The following is a 20,721-nucleotide window of genomic DNA, read 5'->3' on the forward strand; positions in this document are numbered from 1 at the left end:
TAATTCAAATTGTGACCACCAGACTTCACCAGGAACAACCATGGCTGCCAGCCCTATAGCGCCCAAAAAGCCCAGTGACTGCAGGAAGGCACCTCAAGGTCCAACATCAAGGGCAGACACAGTAACACCTTCGACTTTCAGGTAAACCACGGAAAGAGCTCTTCAAGAAGGTGAGAGGCCGGGTTATGGATTCTGGCTCTCCTCTTAAGTCTGATTCTGGAAGTATTTAGATACTTGCTTAACAGCTACAGAAATACTTCAGAATACACAAGTACATATTTGCAGAGTTGTTGGATTGATGTGATGGGGGCTTTATTCGTGCTTCTTCTAGTATTTTGGTGAAAGAGGTGTGAAGTTTTACACGAAAGAGCAAATATATAATTAAACAAATTTCATATACAAAAAATTTGATAAAAAATACATATACTAGCATCTTAACATAGAAATACATCCAGCATCTGGTGTTATATGAGTGAAGATAAATGACATGCTTACAACGCCTGTTTTTTCAAACAAACCTGAAACACTTTGTTGTATTGTCATTTACATTCATAACCTTTTGTTGCTAAAAACTTCCTGTTCACATCCAGTTCAAGCTACACAGATGTTACACAAGCCAGGCTGTATCCTCTAACACAATATACGACATGCAATACAGGGTTGGGAGAAGGTCAGAGTTCCAGTTGACAGTCTGGATACTCAAAATTTTAAGCAATATATTCACCAGCTTTCTACAGAAAAGAGGTTTTTTTGCTTGAAAACATGACAAAGTGGCAGCTGGAGAAGTTCATCCACCAGCTTTTTATATAATAGGAATCATTCTTTTCCAGTAAGGAATCATGTTTTCATACTTGTAACTGTGGATATGGATATATTCACTCACAGTAAAGGAATGGACTCAGAAGACCACTAGGTTTGTACCAGCCACTCCTGTGGTCAGCAGGCAGCCAAGAACATAAAGGAGAAGTTCCTAAGTCATTTCTCTGGAGCTTGACCATCATCTTTATGTGGTTAATGTTATATATTATATATAGTCATACAAAGACACAAACAGCACAGCCAACATCAACAAGGCTTCAGTCAGACTTCTTCCACAACAAAAGGTTTGAATGAATCCACAGATGAGATAAGCTTGAACACCATGAAACCTCAGAAAATTTTATGAAACACTGTATCTTATTTAAAAGCTTTAGGAATGCAAATACAATAAGGAGAGGAGATACATAAATAGTGAGGCATATGAGTAAAACAAGTCATGCTGTTGGGCTCAGTGTTTCTGATAGTGTGTAGCATACAGTAATACATTCACAGTATGTTTGCACAATTACTCGTGCTTTATCTCCACAGCCTCGCTCAATGACGTATTTGTAGACAGAATTACAAATCCAATGGCAGATGGTGAATGTGCACACAGTAGCATCTGGCCTCGCATTCCTCCCACTGCCAGACTCAGCCCCAGCTTCACCTGCGCTTGAAGCCGCTGAGGAGGCACAGAGCTTCTCCACCATCCAACTATGCCCATCCACTCCAGTACAGGCTCACCTCCCAGATCTCTGAGTGACAGTCTGGAGAAAAAAACCTCCGGACACATCTGCAAAGCATGCACTTTATCAACTCTGAATTTTGGTATTTTCAAAACACTGTGACCAGTTAGGATCCATTCTGATGGGTGTTTTAACATCTTTTAATAATGGCAGTTTCAGAATCAAAGCACTTACAAAAGTTTTTAACTGTCTGTATGTCCTTTGGCCCTGCCCTTGCAAAAATACATTTTTGTGATGAATTGCAGAAGCTGAGCATTCCTATTGACATCATTTCATTTCTATAATAAAGTTAGAAAACTATATTTGCAGCTCAATGGCTTTAGTATGCAGCTCACTTCACCTATGAAGTGTTAAAACTACCGTGTTAAAAGTAGTGACAGCACTTCTATCTACATTCCCTCTCACGTAAGCAAAGGCTTCTGAACCAGTGACAATTTTTCCTGTAACTCTCTTCCATGGCAGAAGTTAATTACTGATATTCTAGTTCAGTGAACTCCTGGAGACATTCTTTCATGCTGTTAAACTCAAAGCAGAGAGTCCTACCCCCCACCCTACAGTGACATCGTGAGAAAAGGAGGGAAAAAACTACTCTCTTTAAAAGTGCTGCTTGAATTTCTGCTAGAACAGAAAATTGTGTGACTCTTATACTGCTTCACTATCCAGAAAAAGGAGTTGTGATAAGGCAGTTAGTTCTCCCACTGTGATTTTTGATTCCTTGACCTTTACAAAAGTTTCTCAAGTTAGACTTCATTTACAACCTGAATCTGGTTATCTTATGAATTCTTGTCTTCTCAGACAGTTGAAGATCCTCATAATACTTTTCCACTACTGAAATTGAACATGCAAACACTTTTCAAGTACTAAAACTCTGAATTTTGAAAATACACTGTCATCATAACCCTTACAATACATCGAAAGCGGAAAAAAGTATCTTATCTCCCATGAGCTAGTATCAAATTTTTGCTTTATATATTTGAAAGGGTTGATTCTGAGTTTGGCAGAGTTTCATGGCCTCTACAGATAATGTGCTCATACACATGCGCATTTTCCAATTTTTTTTCTTATAACATTTCTTCCTCTAGGATGATTCTCAGTCCATTTTGCGACTTAAACTGGATAGCAGGAAAGGAAGTGACTTAACCTCTTCTAGTAAAAATTCAGATGCCATGTCTGCTTAAGAGCAAACTAGACACTCGGTAATTAAGAAAAAAAGAATAACGTACAATGACTATAATTTGTTTCCAGGCCTTCACTGTCCATCCATAATTATTCCTTTCCACACTTGTATCAGATTAAGGTTGCTACTATAAAACTGCATGAACAACTTACAATATTTGTACAACTTACACATTTATTTTGATTTAGAACATGGAAGTCTGCAAAAGGCATAATCACATTACTTCCTCATCACCACGGGCATGCAATTCTTCATATCTCCATTTCAGAAATGGAAAATCAAAGTAGCCCAAACCTACTAGCCCTGGGTTTGTGTTTATCTGAAATGTTTTGCAGCCAGTAACAACTTGAGGGCAATCAAAACAAAACTGACCTTGTCTCTGTTGACATCATAGCCATGGAGTTTCCTCTTCACAGTTCTTGTAAATTTACCATCACAATACCTGCCTCTGGTTTTTCCTCCTTTTCTGGTCCTTTCCTTCATAAATAGAAGAAAGGAGCTAAACTGGCTCAACTGGATAAACTACCTTTTCCTCTAACATAGGAACAGAACCAGGTAGGAAGAGAAACTAAATGAATTAAAATGGCAAATTCATTAACACAAAGTAGGCTGGATGCCAATGAATGAATGATCACAGTTATCTCCCTAGGTGACTTTCCAAAGGCATGGGAAACCAGCTTTTACAGTAGCCACCATGGAACTGCAGAATTGCAGGGGTTGGAAGAAACCTCCAGAGATCACCGATAGCTAAAGCACATTAACACACATTTTAGAAGAGACCATATGAATTCTTTAATCACTTCCACACTTCTAGCTACAGGTATTCAGATGGAAGATAGCAACACCTGTGAGAGAAAAGCCTATTTTAAGTTAAGGATTCCTTAGATTAGTGAGATTGTAAATAACCTTCTCAACAATTGGTTCTACTAAGGCCTGAGGTCGCTAATTGAACACTGGTTTCTCAGTCCTACTCATGCACATTGGCTTTAGACAGTGGATTTGCTCTGGGTTTGGACAGGAATAACAGAAGCCATACCAAAATTCACTGACTTTTTACTGTCAATACAGTTTTGGATCAGGGAAGGTGTGCACACAGTGCTGGTCTGTACTACCAGACCTGTCATTTTGACAGCTTAGTGAAAACTGACCAAAAACATACAGAATAACTTTTCTGCACATTCACGCCCATTCGTACCAACAAATTTAGCATGTAACAGAACTCTCAAAGTATCACACAACATAAAATTCCAGTAACACAACACAATGCAGGTTGTGGCATTAACAGGGCTTTATCAGGACAGGTTAAAATGTTCCTACTTTCAGAATCCTTCTCACAAATATCATCCGTCTCCTGTAGACCTGGTTGGCCTTCTTCACTCATAAAAAGCCCCAGGACCTGACAACCAAACACATTAGCCTGGAAGCCTTATCGCAGAGTATCATGGAAGATCTAATCCAGCTTCCTGTTGCTCTCCTCTGCAGGCCATCGTAACCGGCACCGTGCAAAGCACACCATACGCACACATTTTGCCACAGTTCACAGTTCAGCTCTCTCTTCCCCCGTTTGCGTTCCACACCACAACGGGGGCACAACTACCGGAGCAGGTAAGAACCGGCCACAATTAACAACAATCTATAACGACCCCCCGCATCACTTTTTGCACCTTACAACCCCTGATCACCTAATTTTTCCACGGGCGTCCCAGCGTCACCCACTGCAGCGCCACAACACGCGATGAGGAGATCCCGAGAACACCGGTGGCTCCCACTGCCCTGCCCGACAGCCCCCGGCCGCCGCACCGAGCACCAGGTGCACCCACACCCGTGCACGGCACGCAGCTGGAAGCCAGCTCTCTTTGCGGGATATCAATCTCAGGCAAGTCATCCACGCCAAACTCCGCTGTGACCTGCCGGTGAGCGTAAACTGCACGTCCGATCTGCTAGTTGGCACCGATGCAGCCGGAGAGAAACTTCGGGCACCGAGTCCCAACCCTTCAGCGGAACCCTCCTCTGGAGCCCTCTCCGCCCCGGCTGCCGCGAGGAGCCTACAGGCGCCCGGAGGAGGCTGGAGGGACTCGGCCCGGACTGGCGCTGCGGGAGCAGCCGGCCACCTCCCGCACACGGCGAGGCAGCGTTGTTCACGCAGACCGCCGAGCCCCGCGCCTCCCGCGCGTTGCCTCCGCCCTGACTTACTGAGCGCCGCCATGGTGCCGGCCTCCAGCAGCAAGCAGTCCTGGCGGCCCCGCGCCTCCAGCAGAGCGCTCGGCCCCGGCTCCTGCTTCCACAGCAGCCGCAGCCCTTTGCTCAGAGCCATGGCAGCCGCCGCTCACAGCACCGGGCGCCGCGGGTCTCCGACGGAGCTGGCGGCCCGCGGCTGGGCAGCGCCCTTCCACTCGCCCCGTTTCTCTTCCCACCCACGCTCCCTCGTAAACTTTCCGGAGTCAACTTTGTCCCTTCGGCTCCTCCTCCGGGGCAGGTGTGCTCCGCCAGCCCTGCCCGCGGCGGAGGGGAGGAGCAGCGACATCCACCGCCTCGCCACGGCCGCACAGCGGGGCGGTAAGCGCGGCAGGCTCCGGCTGCTGCCCCGCTCGTCCGGCCGGGCCTCAGCCGTTGGCGGCGGGGCGAGTGCTGCCCGCGCCGTCAGGGAGCAGAGACAGTTGGGAGTGATTTCTAGCAGAAATCCTATTTACACAAAGTTCAGAGTGCGAGTGAAACGAGTGCGATGGGACCGCAGCCCTCTCAGAGTCCGGAGGTTGTAAGAAAGGATGTGATTTAATCATACCCACTTCTAAAGAGCAAAGAGATGCCTTTCTTACAGCTGTCTTATGCAAAAGGCACACCGAGAAGCTCTTAAATCTTTCTCATCTCTCACGGTGACTTCTTTTCCTAGAGAAAAGTGCTTTCTTGAAGTGAAAGGCTGGAAATACCACTTAAGCAATCAGAGCTGCCTATGGACAGCTGTGTCACATGGCTGCAGGTAGTTGCCCTGGATCATTCATTTGTGTGTTTTAAAATAATCAAAAACAAATAAATAAAAGATGGCCTTTTAAACATGTTTCTTTTGCCTTTCAGGAATGATTCCTCGTGAACTCCATTATGACAGTAAGCCGGCACTTGGGGATGCTGCTATGCTGTTCTGTTGCCCATGCTTGTAATTCATGAGCAGTTTTTGTCAGTAGCTTTTTTCACAGCAAATTCTAATTTTGCTGAAGGTGATGGTGATAACACACCAATGTTGTTGCAGAGCAGAGTTGAGAATTTCTCTGCTTTTAGCACTGCTCTGTGCTAGAAGAGCTGGCATTTGTCCCAAGGAACCACAAGACGTTCCAAGCCTTGCTCTCCTGGAATCAAAGAGCTGTTAAGGTTGGAAAAGACCTCTGAGACCATCAAGTTCAACTGTTGACCCATCCCCACCATTCCCATTAACCACATCCCTCAGTGCCACATCCACACATTTATTAAACACCTCCAGTGACAGTGACTGCACCACCTCTCTGGGCAGCAGATGCCAATGCCTCACAGCTCTTTCTGAAAAGATATTTTTCCTGATATCCAACCTGAACCTCACTTGGCAGAGTGGTTGAATACCTGCCTGCTGATGGGAAGCAGCAAACAAATTCCTTGTTGCGCATTATTTGTGTAGTCTTTGTCTCAATGCATGAGTTCCCGTGTTTTCACCTTTCTCATTGGCCCCATCCCACATGGGGTGAATAAGTGAACAGCTTGGTGGTGCTGGGCTGCTGCCTGTGTTAAACAACTACAACATGCAATTTACTGTATAAATTAAAAAAAAAAAAAATAGTGTCAGAGGAGACCCCATAACCTTTCGCAGCCTGTGCCATCGCTTCACACCCACAAAGCACAGAATCATAGAATCACAAGGTTGGAAAGGATCTACAAGATCATCTAGTTCAACCGTCTTTCTATTACCATTGCTACCAGAAGCTACTAAACCATATTTCATAGCTCTTCATCCAGACACCTCTTGAACACAGCCAGGGACAGGAACTCCACCACCTCCCTGGGCAGGTCATTCCAGTGTCTGACCACTTCCTGAGAGAAAAAATTTTTCCTTGTGTCTAAGTAAGCATAAGAAGCACAGTCTGCTGTTCAGAGGGTACCTCCAGTGCTTCAGTTTGTGCCCATTGCCTCCAGGCACTGCTGCAAAGAGCTTGTCTTCACATTTGCACCCTCCCATTCAGATGTTTGTACACACTGATGAAATTCCCCAGAGTCTTGTCTTCTTGTGCTGAACAGATCCAGCTCTCTCAGCCTCTCCCATAGGGAAAGCTGCTCTGTTCCTTGGTAATCTTAGTAACAAGGTAACATAAGACTGCGAACACAACTGTCAGAGGATGATGGAGTGCTGACTAAAGCCATACAATTTACCATCCTCCACACAGAAAAATATTCACAGGAAGGAACCTTGCCTGATGTACAAGGTGGACATGGAAAGGCTTTTTTTTTTTGCCTTATTTTATGGTAGATAAAATCTTTTCATTTAACCCAAACTACCATTCAATACACAAAAATCAATTTTTAACAGAAAATATTGAATTTGATGGCTCACCTTTTAGGTTACTTTTGGAGTTGATCTGTCTTTTGCTGTGGAGCAGTTGTATGTTTTTGACATGGAAAGTTATTAACTCTGGAGCTGAGGATTCTCCCAGGTGAAACCATTCTCTTCTCTAGAGCAGCTGTTTTTACCCATGCCATACACTCTCATTAACTCCTCAGTGATTTTTTATTTTTTATTTCATCCTCCCTTCTCAGTGAACTTTTATTTCCTGTTCTTCCAGCTCTTTTTGCATTTCCTGTATTTACAGGAGAAGGAGGGAAGTCCTTTTGTCTATCTCCTCATCAGATGGGGGAGGAGTCTTAAAGATCTCATTTTTGCTGACCACGGTTATGTGCAATGCAGTGCACACAAAATGGCAACACTGCTGAGTCCCTGTCATAGCAGGATCGCATCCAGCTGACAAAGTTTATTTCCTGTTCACTCACCTCCATCAAACAGACTACCATTCTATCTTTCACAAATTTTTCAGCCTGGTTCTTTGGCTGTCAGGAGAAATTCAGCTGTTGCCTCAGCTGCCTTAGACAACTGTGATTTCTGAAACACTTTCATCTTCTTCAGAGTCATTATACAGTTTCACTGCTATTTTTTAATCCCTCCCCAGCCCCCAGTTTACCTCTGAAACATGCTGTGCATTATAATGACTCCCTCCCAAGTCTTTATAGAAATGAGGCTCTCATGGACTGGTAACCACCTTAATGAGAAGGAGTCCTGGGGCTGACCTTAGCAGGTGGGGCCGTGTGCTGATCCAGAGATGCGTCAGAAAGGGCAGCAGGGCATTTAGCAAACAGTGCTGCAGAATTTGCATTATTCAGCAGTCTGCTGGAATGTGTGGAAGAGCTGTGTGAACTTCAGATCCTAGACTTTGGGGTATGGGATGGATGAATGTCCAGGTTGGCTTTTGTGTGCTGCTTTGCAACAGGGGAACTTACATTAAAAAAAACTTTGTTGATGTACAGTGGGAACAAACATTTGCATGCCCATTCTTATGCAACAGCGATTCTTTTTAAAGCTCTAAATCTAAATAGCAAAGATTACTAGTGAGGACAGTTCTTGGAGATTTATGGCCACTTGAACATAGTCACAAATGCCTCACAGGAAATGTGTTCTCGAGGTCATTGAAACATTTTGCTTTTTGCCATTTCCAATAAGTTTTTGGGCACTGTGATCAAAGAAGAAATAGGGGAAATACCTCAAAGTAGCTTTTCCTGCAGATGACATTTAAGACAATTAGTTATTGCAGCTAATGTGCAAAACTTTTTATTGTTTTCACATTTTTGGTTAAAAATAGAATGTGCTGTAGAGAAGCATTTGCGACATTCGTAGGCTAAAGTACTCCAAGCGTTGCTATGAAAGTAGCTGTGGGCTTTCAATGTCACCTCTTACATTCTCCACAAAATAGAGAGAAAATGTTCCTGTGTTGGTTGGTTTCTTGTGTCCTGACCATGTAAAGAAGTTTGTGTGCAAAAGGCATCTGGTATTTTGTTCCAGAAACAGGCTGATATACCTCAAGCTAGGTCACTGTATCTCAACAGAGTCAACAACATCTCCTTAAAAAGAAGCACAAGTGATAAATCAGCATTGCTTATTTGTCTGTTTAGAATTTGACAAAGAATGTTTGACCTTTCCACAAGTACTACAGCAGTAATGCAGACACTTTACTTAAGACAGTGTCAACATTTTCAACTTTCCGCTTGCTTACAGCTTTTCCCAGGCAGCATCTCCTGCATTCTGTGACCCTTGAAGCAGGAAAAATTAACCTAATGCTAACATTTTGTATCACTATTACCTTTCAACCAATTACTAGAGGAAGAGAGCAGTGGGTTATTGAAGACGACTTGAGCTTCCACTTTAGTAGGGCATTAAAACATATAGCTGACTTCATGAGTAGTCTCACAGATCTGTACTCAAGTGAGAATTTTCTAGTAAATCAGACAACTGTAGGACCTCTGGGGATCATCTAGTCTAAGCACCTGTTAAAGCAGGTTCCCTACAGTAAGTTGCAGAGGAAAGTGTCCAGGTGGGTTTTGAATATTTCCAGAGAAGGAGACTCCACTACCTCTCTGGGCAGTCTGTTCCAGAACTCTTGTCACTCTCACTCTAGAGAAGTTCTTCCTCATGTTCAGATAGAACTTCCTGTATTCCGCTTTATGCCCAGTGCCCCTTGCCTCACCACTGGGAACTGCCAAAAAGAGCTTGGCCTCATCCACTTGGCACCTGCCCTTTAGACATTTATAAGCACTCTTAAGATTCCCCCTCAGTCTCCTCCAAGCTGAGCACTCCCAGGACGTCCAGCCTTTCCTCAAAAGGGAGATGCTCCAGCCCCCTAATTGTCTTTGCATCCCTCTGCTGGACTTTAGGAGCTGCATTGCCTTCTTTCCCAGAACTGCACACACTTCTCCAGATGTGGCCTCTCCAGGGCTGAGTAGAAGGGGAGGATCACCTCCCTCGACCTACTTTCTGTACCTATGCCACACCTTTTTGAATGCACCTGAGGACACCATTGGCCATCTTGGCCACAAGGGCACACTGCTGGCTCATGGCCAACCTGTGGTCCACCAAAAAACCAAGGTCCTCCTCTGCAGAGCTCCTTTCCAGCAGGTCAGCCCCCAGACTGCTGATGCATGCAGTTTTTCTGCCGATTGAGCAGTTGTTCCACTGTGTGAGCAGTGCAGGTTCAGCTGCTCATGCTAGTTGGGCTGTAAGCTGACTGGCTTTGGACTTGAGTTGAGCCAGGACTTACCTGGCTGCAGCTCGGTGTTGGCAAAAAAACGGGCTGTGAATTCAAGCTCTGAAGTTGAGCTGAGAGGCTCTCTGGTGAAGGGCTAACTGTTTTGCAAGTGCTGCCAATGAAAAAACTGTGTTTGAAGTCTTGTTGGGAGGTCAGTGGAATTTCTCACCTCCTCTTCCACTGACTTTGATTGTATGTATGCTAAATCAAAGACATCTACCTGAAAAGGCAGACACTACTTTCACGGATAATTGCCTTTTCTTAAGATACTATTTTCAGTAACAACAGCTGTTTTAAAGTTTAAAGTTCTTCATCCCGAAAGTATGTGCAGATGAGCAGCCTTAGTCAGGCAGCATTTGTTTAGGTGGTAAGAGTGACCAGACAACCAGATACAATTTTTGTGCTTTCTTCCAGCTGACAGGCTCATGATTAGTCATAGGTATTCCTCTCTTGTGTTCAAAGGACTTGAAACCCACAAAGTTTTCCTCTGCTTCTTGCCTAATTTCCTTAAACTCCTCACAGGAAAACCAAAGCACTTAGTAAAATAGAATGTTCAGATTCAAAGCAAAATGCTTAATGTCCACAGAGACAGAGATGTGGCACATAAGCTGGGAGGTTTTTTTCAGTGGGCAAAAGGTCTTTTCTTTAATATTTGGATAAATCGTGTATGCTCCTGTTGAAGCATGAAAGCACTTCTGTGATTACTCTGCATCAAGGCATGCGGTTTTGATAAGGCGACAGAGGCCACCCCCTTGTACATGAACTGACTGTGAAGAAATGTGCAGAAACAGCCAATCTCAGGTTGCCTGTTGTGACATTTCTCTGCTATGTTGTACCTACTGTTGCCATAGGGCACTGAAAGAGAAAGGGCGTTGGCCCAGTGCAGCACATTCACCCTACTCCATGCTTGTAAGAAGGAAGAATAGAGATTTCCTGGTTGTTCATAATCCGTGAGTTTCATTGCCTGTTGGTGTTATAACTAGCTAGACTATACAGAAAACACATGAATACAACCAGAAGCTGGTTATGATACAGAAGATGAATTTGAAAGTAAAGTGTAAATAATTAAAAAGAACAATGAGGGGGTGGGAGGAGAGGGCGGGGGTAAAGGAGCTTCTGCATTCAATACCTGATTCTAATTAATATTAATTTATGTAACTCTTATTGAACTAGAGTCTGCCTTCAGTGCAACTGGATATTTGAGAGAGAACATCTAAGAATTTTGATCTATAACCTTTAATAGGAATTGTTTGAACACCTAGAAGGATAATGGGGCACTTTAAGTGCATTTATTTTCAGTGCTCACTATTTGCATTTGTAGCGTTTTCTAACAGGATTTTGTTAGCTACATGAGCACGTATTCTGTCTTCATAGAAATGCATTTATAAACACAGTAGGTCTGATACTGTAAAGTAGTCTCACATTCCAGGTCTGTTTTTCTTGCATGCATAATACAAAGCTAAAGCAAAACCACAGATCTTTTTGTGAAGTGAATGTTGGATACAGTTTGTCTTTGTGGAAGTTTCAGATTTGGTCAAGTAATTGGACAAAAAGAAGGCAGGGAGGAGGGAAGAGAGTGGTCCGTTCGAGGACACCACTTTTAAGCAGTCAAATCATGACATCAGTAGGTTTTTAGAAGCAAAGTGCTTACTTCCAAAAACATGAGTTTGTGCCAAGAGTGCATGAGATCACCGCTTTCCAAAAGAAAAAGATAACTTACTTTGGAGAACACTCTGTGGAAAAGCAGAATGCTGTTCTTTGACTCTTCATCTTGAGTCAGTGACTGTATTATCAGCATTTTAACTTTTTCTGTATTTTCTTCAGAAAAATCTCAAAGTCCTGTCTGGAAAACTGCTTTGGACAAAGCGTGTGGCAGCAGCAATCAGCAGTAGCACCATGCTGGTAGCATGGCAGAGCACAACAGCTCTCCAGCACTCAGTGCCACCGCCTTGTGGATACGGACAAAGAGAGCCTTCAGCTTCCATCACTGGCAGTAGGCTCATTGCTCCCAAAGCTTAAATATAATCCAGAACTCCAGTTCTCACATGCATGTTCCCATGGGAGGCATTCCTTAGATGTAAGGTTCAGGATTTGCTGCTTCATACTCCTTCCAATACATAATTTCTGGGCAGTGCCTTTGATAATGGACTGCTGATTATACACAGATACCAACTAATTGCCATGGATTCAACCACCCTCTCAAAGCAACCCAAACTGCCTTGCACAAACCAGTTTTCTATTACCATGTCAATGTTTTGTTGTTGTTGTTGTTGTTTTTTCATTTTAGTTTTCTCCAATACAGTGCATGTGGTGATTTTAAGTTCAAGTAAATCTTGTTTCTCTTATTTCATGTTACTAAGAGATGCTTTGCAGTATTTATGTCTCCTCGTGATTTAGAAAGCCCTAGCCATTCATTTTCAGATCTGGGAGGGGTTTCAGACAAGAAAGCAGAGGGAGAAAGAGGAGCATAGTAACAGGCTTATGTGAAGGAAAGAGATCGTACTCATTTGTCTGAAAGGCTTAAGTATTTATACAGTTTTTAAAGCTTTAAAAAATGGTACTGGGCAATAAATGTCAAGTGATCCTCTTCAGCAGCTTTGTGATGATCTGTCTTGGACTGGGCAACTGAAGTGACAGTGAACATCGATCAGTTCAAGGCAGAGCACTCAGTGCAGTTCAGTACAACACCAGCCAGGAACTGGAGAAGTGTTGCCTGTGTGGAACAAATAAAAACTAAAATAGTACAATAGAGCAAACTGCATAAGGAGTTATTTCACAGTGCTGTAATTTATCTGCATCTCTGTGGTGAGTGCAAAGTGCATAGCTTGCTTTCCTTGAAAGGGAAAGAGGTCTGGAGAGAGGCGTATCTCTGTTGGTGTGGCTGTGGAGGGGCAGCTGGCTGAATGCGCACAGCTTGAGTGAGGGGAGCGGGCCAGGAAGAGAAGGACAGAGGAAATACCATGGGTTAGAATTATTTGAACAACCATTTTGGTATGCTGTGTTATTCCTAATGTAGCAATTAAATCCCTGGACTTTGTTACAACTGAACTTTGATTGGCTTTCATTTGGCTGTCTTGCCTCTGTTTGTTTTTTGACAATGTGACATGTTTACTTAGGTGTGCCGTTCTGCTTCAACGAAACAAGGATTCACATCGCACTTATAAAAGGCATTGCCTGTTCTCCTGACCTGTGCCACGTCTGCTGTTCACACACAAACCATGAGGAGAGGCTGAGGTTGGCCAGGAATGATCCGTCCCCACCCCAGTGCAGGAGTCTTGGGTTACACTGTCTGCAGCCCTCGTTAATCCCTGCTGGGCTGAGGAGTGCTCGTGGCACACATCACAGCAGCAAGGGGGCTCCTCTAGGGCTGATCAGCTCCGCTGATTGAATGCTGCAGGAGCTGCAGCTAGACTCATTTTAAGCGCATTATCCTGCTTTTACTTCCCACTCCTTACACTACCATCACCCTTACTGATCACCAGCCCTCCCTTCTCCTGCTCTGTTCCCTGCTGCTTCTTGTCCGGTTCTGTCAAGTAGCAGTCCTTGTGCGTAATTCCATCTCAGCCATCCCTGCAAATGCCTTCTGTGGCTTTTAGAGATGGTGCAATGACTGCTTTCATGTGCTTTCCTTATGGAGTGGCTATCTTGATATTTTCTGCATATTTTGGTAGGGGTTCAGCTGAATTCTCTCTTTACTCCTTCCAGAAATTTGAAATAAACTTTGTTTGGTCCTGGAGATTTATTGCAAGCTTCGTGAAGGGCCAGAACCGATGCAAGATCTGTTCCACACGGAAAGGCTAATGCAGAGTTTGTAGCCTGGATAAAAGCAGTGATGCTCTTTGAGTTTTGTGTGCCTCATTGACAAGAGTGTACCCCAGGCTCAGTGCCAGCCCAGCAGCTGCCACTCGGAAGGCTGACCTGGCTGGAGCAGAACCCATGTGCTCTTCAGCATCTTCTTCCTCCAGCTCAGGTGGCAGGGGAAGCGGGCAGAGGCACACGTGTCCATCTTGTCCTCCCTGCTGCAGAAGTGGCCCCAGGATGAATATTGCTCTCTAGCTTCACAGCAGCGAGAAACAGACCAGAGTCCTGCACAACCAAGTGCTTATAGGCAGCAGCTAGGCCAGTGTTACTTCTAACTAGTTTCTCATCTATTGCCAAGTAAGGGCAAAAATGCTTATACTGGGAAAGAAACTTGTATTCCTACTCCTTCCCAAAGGCTGGCCTTGGATAAAGACATTATTGCTGTCAGTTTACTAGGTGCAATCTGGTAAAGGCCAGGACAGTGCCCTATTTAAGCAGGGAAGGCAAATGAAGATTTTCCTCATCTCTCTTTGCAAGTACAGTGAGCACTGAGCAGTGCAGTCCTGCAGAGCACAGCAGTTGGGAACCTTGCCGGGCAGCGCTGAATACCACAGCTTTGCTCCAGCAGGGAGACGTGGGGTTTGTATTCAGCATCTGCTGCGCTACTACAGCAAAACTTACCTTCCAGCTGTCGAGTTTTTAAACAAAATCTCTACTGAGCTTAGAAATGCTAGTCAGGAACCAAGCAACAGACAGAAAACTGCCCTTCAGCCCTGCATGGCCCTCACTTCTGAGGCGCTTCCCCTCTGGCAACGGTTTGATGTGGTGACTCATCGTACTGTGTGCACCACATTTGACAGGATCTTGGGGCTGGCTTGGAAAGAATCTGATTAAAAATAATATAAATAGATGAACAGTGGATAAACAGTTGCTCTCCCTTGTTCCGGGATTCTGAAGGACTGAGCTTCCAGAATGTCACTGGAAATTAGTCAGCTAAAGAAAATAAAAAAGCGGAGGGGAGATTCTCATATAAACACTTAAAGGGACTTTGAAAATTGCCAGTAAATATTTCAGGCCCCTGCCACTGTTGTGCTAATAATGTGATAAGGAAACCATGAGGAAAGCCCTACAGAATGGTTAGAAAGCAGTAACAGCTATGTCCTCTGCCCCAGGAGGGCAGACAGAACTTCAGAGCTGTTCCCAAAGCGAACACAGTGCAATTTACATCATGTGTAAGAGATTCCTGTGAGTCCAGAAAGCACTGCAGGCAATGCTCTCACAGGAGAGCAGGGAGGTACTGTCGTCCAAAAAGCATTGAGCAGAGATGGAAGCAGAAGGAATGGATACATTTTGCTTAACCTTTCATTTACAGAATTAAGAAGTGAACCATCTATCTAGATTTAGAAATGTTACAAAGAATGTGTGATCTGTTGTGTTGTGCATGTAACAGCGATGTTATCTGCCAATTACTTTTACCTGAATATTGTCCTTAGATAATTCATCCTAGAAGATGCCACCACTCTGTATACAAAGGACTGTAGTGTACAACACTGGGTATCCTGACTAACCAAGTGGTCTAGATGTAATTACAGATCTGAAACCCTGCTAAATATTTTGCTTCTGCATTATTAGTGCTGATGTGTTAGGACCAACAACTCTTCCAACATTTCACATAGGTTACAAATAAGAAGCTAGCCCCTCACATTCTGAAGGTCCCATTTTCAGCCCCTTTTCCACCTCCTTTGGCACAGAAAGATGAGTGCACGCTCTTCGCAGGCCATGTCGAGTATACTCCACTTGGCTGCCTCACTATTTTCACGTTGCCAGTGGGTAACCAAACTCATTAGTCACTGAGGCATCATGTAATTGCAGGTGCATGTGGGTAGACGATATGACAAGTTATTTAATAGGTACTTTTCGCATGTGTCAGAAACGTTACCACTGCAAACTGTCAGAAGCTGTGGAGCAAAGCATGGGGTAGCAGGGAGGTGCGAGGGAGGAGGAGAAGGAGGAGGCGGCTGCGGAGGGCCTGGGAAGTGAGGTTGTGAATTTAGCTGAATTTCTGTATCAAATTCCTTCCTCCAAATTAGCAGCTGGCTTGCATTCTCAGTCTCCTCATACGTTAGTGGCACGTGATATTTCATTTGCCCCTCAGATCCTGTCAGCAAGATACTGGGAGGGTTCTGACACCTGGTACAGCAAATGGTAAGAACACCTGTCCATCTGCCTCCCCAGCAGCAACATGCCTGCACAGACAGCTGTAGGCAGAATCATGCCCATTCAGAGCAGATTAATTTACTGAAACCACATATGTACAGATTCCATTTTTGGAGATCTGAGTGTTTGCTTTCGCATCGCTCTGTTCTTTCCTAGGTCAAGGAACACACTGCTCAGAAAGGAGACTCTTAGGCACCCGTTTCAGTCCCAGGACACTTTTCACTTTTGGTAACACGCAGTGCTCTTCCCTCCCCTCGCCGAATGCCATGCTTAACTGCAGATGCGTTGTCAGTGTGACACCTCCCTTTGTTGTTCTCAGCCTTGTGAGAACAGAACCCTACAAGAACAGTTAATCAATTTGATTTTTTCTTTTCAAGGCAGTGTGAGGGAGGGAAAGAATTCAGAACACCAACGATACCAATTAAGAGTAACAATCTTAGATGTGCATCTACTGAGATTTGATTGTGACAGAAGGTAATGTCAATTAGAAGTGACCTTGAACTGATAAATACTTGCTAAGGCAAACTAAATTTATTAAACAATAATCAAGAAATGCAGGTCTCTACAGACAGTAGATGTAAGAGGAAAACTAAGAGAAGCAAAAGTCTGCTGCCAAGAGAAAATAATAAATAATACACCTTCTTGTTCAGCCCTAAATGAAAAGTGTCACATTTTAACAAGAGGACTATATTAAAACTAACTCAAAGAGCAAAGGCCATGTATAAGTCTGAAAACAGTTTTAAGGCTTTTTGCTACCCTAGGGATTAATTACTCAGCTATGACAAATGAAATGCAGGATGGCACTGCTCACATCTTACTCTAATTTATTTTGTTTTCTGGCTGCATCTTCAGAGTGAAGGCTTTCTGCTGCTCCCAAATCCCCCAGCCTATGCCACTAATCACATCCAATTTAAAACAAACAAACAAACAACACCAAAGACAATCTAATTTCCATTCTGGGTCAACACCATGCTGTCACAGAGCCACGAATACACAGTAGCACTGTGCTCTCCTACTGATTTGCAGTCAGGAGGGTTCCATCAACCATGAGCCAGACTGACCTGAATAATGAAATCTCACAACATACGCTTAGCCTTGGCTGTTCTGCAGTCAACGAGCACTATTATTATGTTCGGGTGCCTGCTTTATGGAAGGCACATGGATCCTTCCTCATTCTTCTGCTGGCCACTGTGTGAAAGCCAATGAAAAGCCGTAAGGAAGATTTGACTCACAGTGCATCACCCTGTGAAAAGCAATGTGATCATTTCAAAGAAAAAAAAATAGTCTTGTGGGTATAGATAAATATTTATTATCAGTTGTACTTCATTTTACTTGAAGTCCTTAAACAGTTTTCCTTTTTTGCCAAAATGTTGCATCTCTGACACAGTCGCTACTGTCACAGCTTCCCTGCACCGGGAATGCACAGCTTACATGTAGATTCCAAAACAATCTATTCAAAGTAAAGAACTTTCAACTTTAGTGCATATGGAGCTATTCAAAGATTGGTAAAAAGAACCCCCCCTTCCCCCTCCCAAATGAAGAATTCATTACAAAGAGATTTCATTACCAAAAGTGAATATACAAATGCTAAAAAAAAAATGCTGGCTTGAAAAAGTGATTTCAGAATGTACTGTACACATTGTAACAATTTATTATATAAGCTGCTTCTGCATGCAAGCAGTTCTTACATTTGGTGTAAAACATTTATACACATTCTTTACAATTTGTACATATTTAAATGGCTGTATCAAACAACACTGCGCTATGGAATTTTGGAAGCAAACAACTAGAATTGGGAGGAGAGAAAGACAAGGTTTATAAAATGTGAACAAAACCCATGACACTGAGAAGCATCTGGACTTAGGCTGAAGTCTCTTATATTTTGGTTTCAGGTTATTCAGGCAGACCTAGATTTTCCTTCTAGCACACAAAAATAACACCAATGCAAAATCGAGTAAGGCAACTATTCAACCAGCAGACAGTACCCGTCTCCTAGAATGGCTTATGGGAAAATGCCTTTGCTTTAGAAGTTTGCTAAAATATTTAGATTCTAGTCATATTTTTGCAAAAAAAAAAAAATAACAATAAAATTGCACTTTGGCTTTTTGGATTGCTTATGGCGTTACATGAATTACTGTAGTTGGTGCCCACTTAGAACAGCGCTGTTATAAAAAGCCCAGGCCCCAGGTGATATTTTAGTACTAAGAAACGTGACTTCAACTTCAGATATGATGAGCAAAGTACATTTGTGTGATAACTGACGTACCTTTGTCACCTTTCAGTTTGCATTAGAAAGTAACAGAAAGTAAACCCAAGCCAACAGCACACCATACTGCAACATGAAGACCTGAGCTCTGCCAGAACTGGAGGACTTACATCAGTTTGTGAAGACGTGAGGGTCCCCTTTACTGAAAGGCTTAAAACTCTCAAAGAGGTACAGCTCTGAGGAACACCAGTGCCCTATGGCCTAACACTGTGTGGGTGTCAAAATGCTGGCATGGAAAACTGTTTTTCACACCTTCCTGAATGGCTCTTTCCTTGTTTGTACTTCGTCTTTTTACACAGTGCATAGCGAGAAAGAGAGAGCCTGACAGAAGCTCTGAGGTGTTGTGCCACAAGAATAAGGTTTAGTTATCAAGAAAAGAAGAAAGAAAAGCGAATTATATTTACCAGAAATCACAGTGGGAGCGGTATGCCATGGCCACGTGTGGGAAGCAAAACTTAGAACAAGTGTTTGCTCAGCCGATAATCATCAACATATACTAGAAACAGTCACAAATACAATCCCTTCTGGCTACTGAATTGCTGGAGAACTGAGTATAATGAGTAGGAAATCGTTTTCCCAAGCTCACCCGCTTACTCACTTACAAAAATTGTAATTCCGATGCTGACAAAGAATTTTTGGAATAGCATCTGATAGATGCAAGTCTGCACAAGGTCCATGGCAAGATACCAGTTTGATGATTTAGAACCCTACAACCGACAGCATTATCTAGCTGTTTTTGTTTAAATAATGACACAAAGAGGAGAGCATCCAAGATTAAAAAAAGAACATTATCTTCTGGATTCAGGCTGATAAAGTAAACATTTTATATAATTCTTTTTTTTTTTTTTTTCCCATACTGATTCGTTTTTTGGCTGGCAAAGGCTAACAAGTTTTTATTGGCATTGCCCCCAGATCAGAAAAGCACTTCAAGGTGGTTCTTTGTTGTTGAGTACTCCTTATTCTCTACATCACAGGAAAGCGGCTGAGTGCCTGCCTCAGCTTCTGTGCAATCTGAAACAAAAAAACAGAACATACTTACTGGGCAGTCACTTTACACTATGCAGAAATAACAGTGCAGGCAGGCAAGAAATCAAACAAAGCGTTCCCTCATCTTTCAAAAATTGCTGTCTTTCCTCAGTATCCCCCAACAAGTACAAGACTGTCAACACTGTTCAGCTGCTCTCTTAACACCACAAATACAACAAAGTATTTAAGGGAGTTCCGTGCAGTCCACGTATCCCAACTTTGACTTGTTGTCGCCTTCTCCTGAAAAAGACTACGTCAGAACTGTCAGAAACAAAAGTACTGTTTACACAGCAGTAATGAACGGCCTCGGCCCTGGAAGGCAGTCAGCAGAAATATGTAATCAATAAATGTGGCTATTAATGGCTGGAGATTGTTCCTGGCTTTGATATAAGCCACCAGTAATCCCTCATGCTCCTTAGCCTCCAGCAATCCAACTCTCCCTCACAAAGAGGATCACTGACTTCGTTTATTTGACTGCAAATATTCTAAGTTCAAAATCCCAGGTGCACTCAGGTATGAGAAAAAACAAAGCAGTAATTTTGCTTTGTTTTTTTCTCTTCCAAGCCTCACTGAGTTTGTAAGCTACATCCCTCTTCATGTCATCGTAATATTCAGATAGTCTGTTACTGCAGTATAACAGAGCTAGACTTTTTTGCTAAGTATAATATAGGCTCACCTTACGCTTCAGGAGCTATTACAAAAGGTTATTACATACATGCATGAATTCTCTGTGGCTTGTTTTTTTTCTACATGCTGAGACACAGGAAGTACACATCCTGTTAATCATAGAATCACAGAATATCCCAAGCTGGAAAGGACCCACAAGGGTCACTGAGTTCAAAGCCTGACTCCACACAGGTCCACCCCAAATTCAAATCACATAGAGTTCTCTCTGTTGTAATCAGCCTTATCCTTTTTCATGCATTCTGAAAGCAATAACGAATGCCAGTTGCTTGGCCTGCTACAGGCCAGATCAGAGAAAGCTCTGATCTTCAGAGCTTTTCATACTCACTCCTGACAAAAAAGGAAAAAAAAAAAAATAGCATCACAATAAGCAACAAACCTTCCTGCCACTCAAAGATCAAATTTTGTGATGCTCAGAAAGCACAACTCTGTTGGCTTGTACACATAGGACTTGCAAAGCATTCAGTTATAGAGATGCTTGTGCTCACACATATACTTCTTGCCTTGCTCATTTTGTACTTTCAACTGACAGTACCATGGGCAGTGCTGTCCCCCTGCCTGTTAGGTTCTCCAGCAATGCACTATGCACTGTAAAAGCCACTGAATCAAGCATGACTTTCAGGAAGTGCAACTATTTGGACGAAAGTTCTCTCTACTGGACATCTGAACATAGACTGATGTTATGCTAGAGGCTTGTCA

At 43.3% G+C, this 20,721-nt stretch overlaps 2 protein-coding genes across 5 annotated transcripts in view; both read right to left on the reverse strand.

Moving 5' to 3' along the window:
* SYNJ2 (synaptojanin 2) overlaps positions 1-7,492 on the reverse strand; it is a 68,377-nt gene extending 60,885 nt beyond the window's left edge. For 2 of the 4 annotated variants that reach the window (XM_042813199.1, XM_042813192.1), the window contains exon 1: positions 4,915-5,035. In XM_042813199.1, coding sequence (XP_042669133.1) covers positions 4,915-5,035 — 121 coding nt within the window. Of the gene's footprint in view, positions 1-4,403; positions 4,432-4,914; positions 5,036-7,291 lie in introns of those variants that run through there. The other 2 variants (XM_042813208.1, XM_042813218.1) reach the window with 2 other exon arrangements.
* Positions 7,493-17,332: 9,840 nt separating this feature from the next.
* SNX9 (sorting nexin 9) overlaps positions 17,333-20,721 on the reverse strand; it is a 61,481-nt gene continuing 58,092 nt past the window's right edge. Inside the window, exon 18 of the mRNA XM_042810358.1 lies at positions 17,333-19,323. Coding sequence (XP_042666292.1) covers positions 19,276-19,323 — 48 coding nt within the window. The 3' untranslated portion in view covers positions 17,333-19,275. The remainder of the gene's footprint in view (positions 19,324-20,721) is intronic.

The sequence above is a fragment of the Centrocercus urophasianus genome, unplaced genomic scaffold, assembly GCF_019232065.1.
Source record: "Centrocercus urophasianus isolate 14NV4802_14NV808 unplaced genomic scaffold, USGS_Curo_1.0 seq_10, whole genome shotgun sequence".
Lineage (NCBI taxonomy): Eukaryota > Metazoa > Chordata > Aves > Galliformes > Phasianidae > Centrocercus > Centrocercus urophasianus.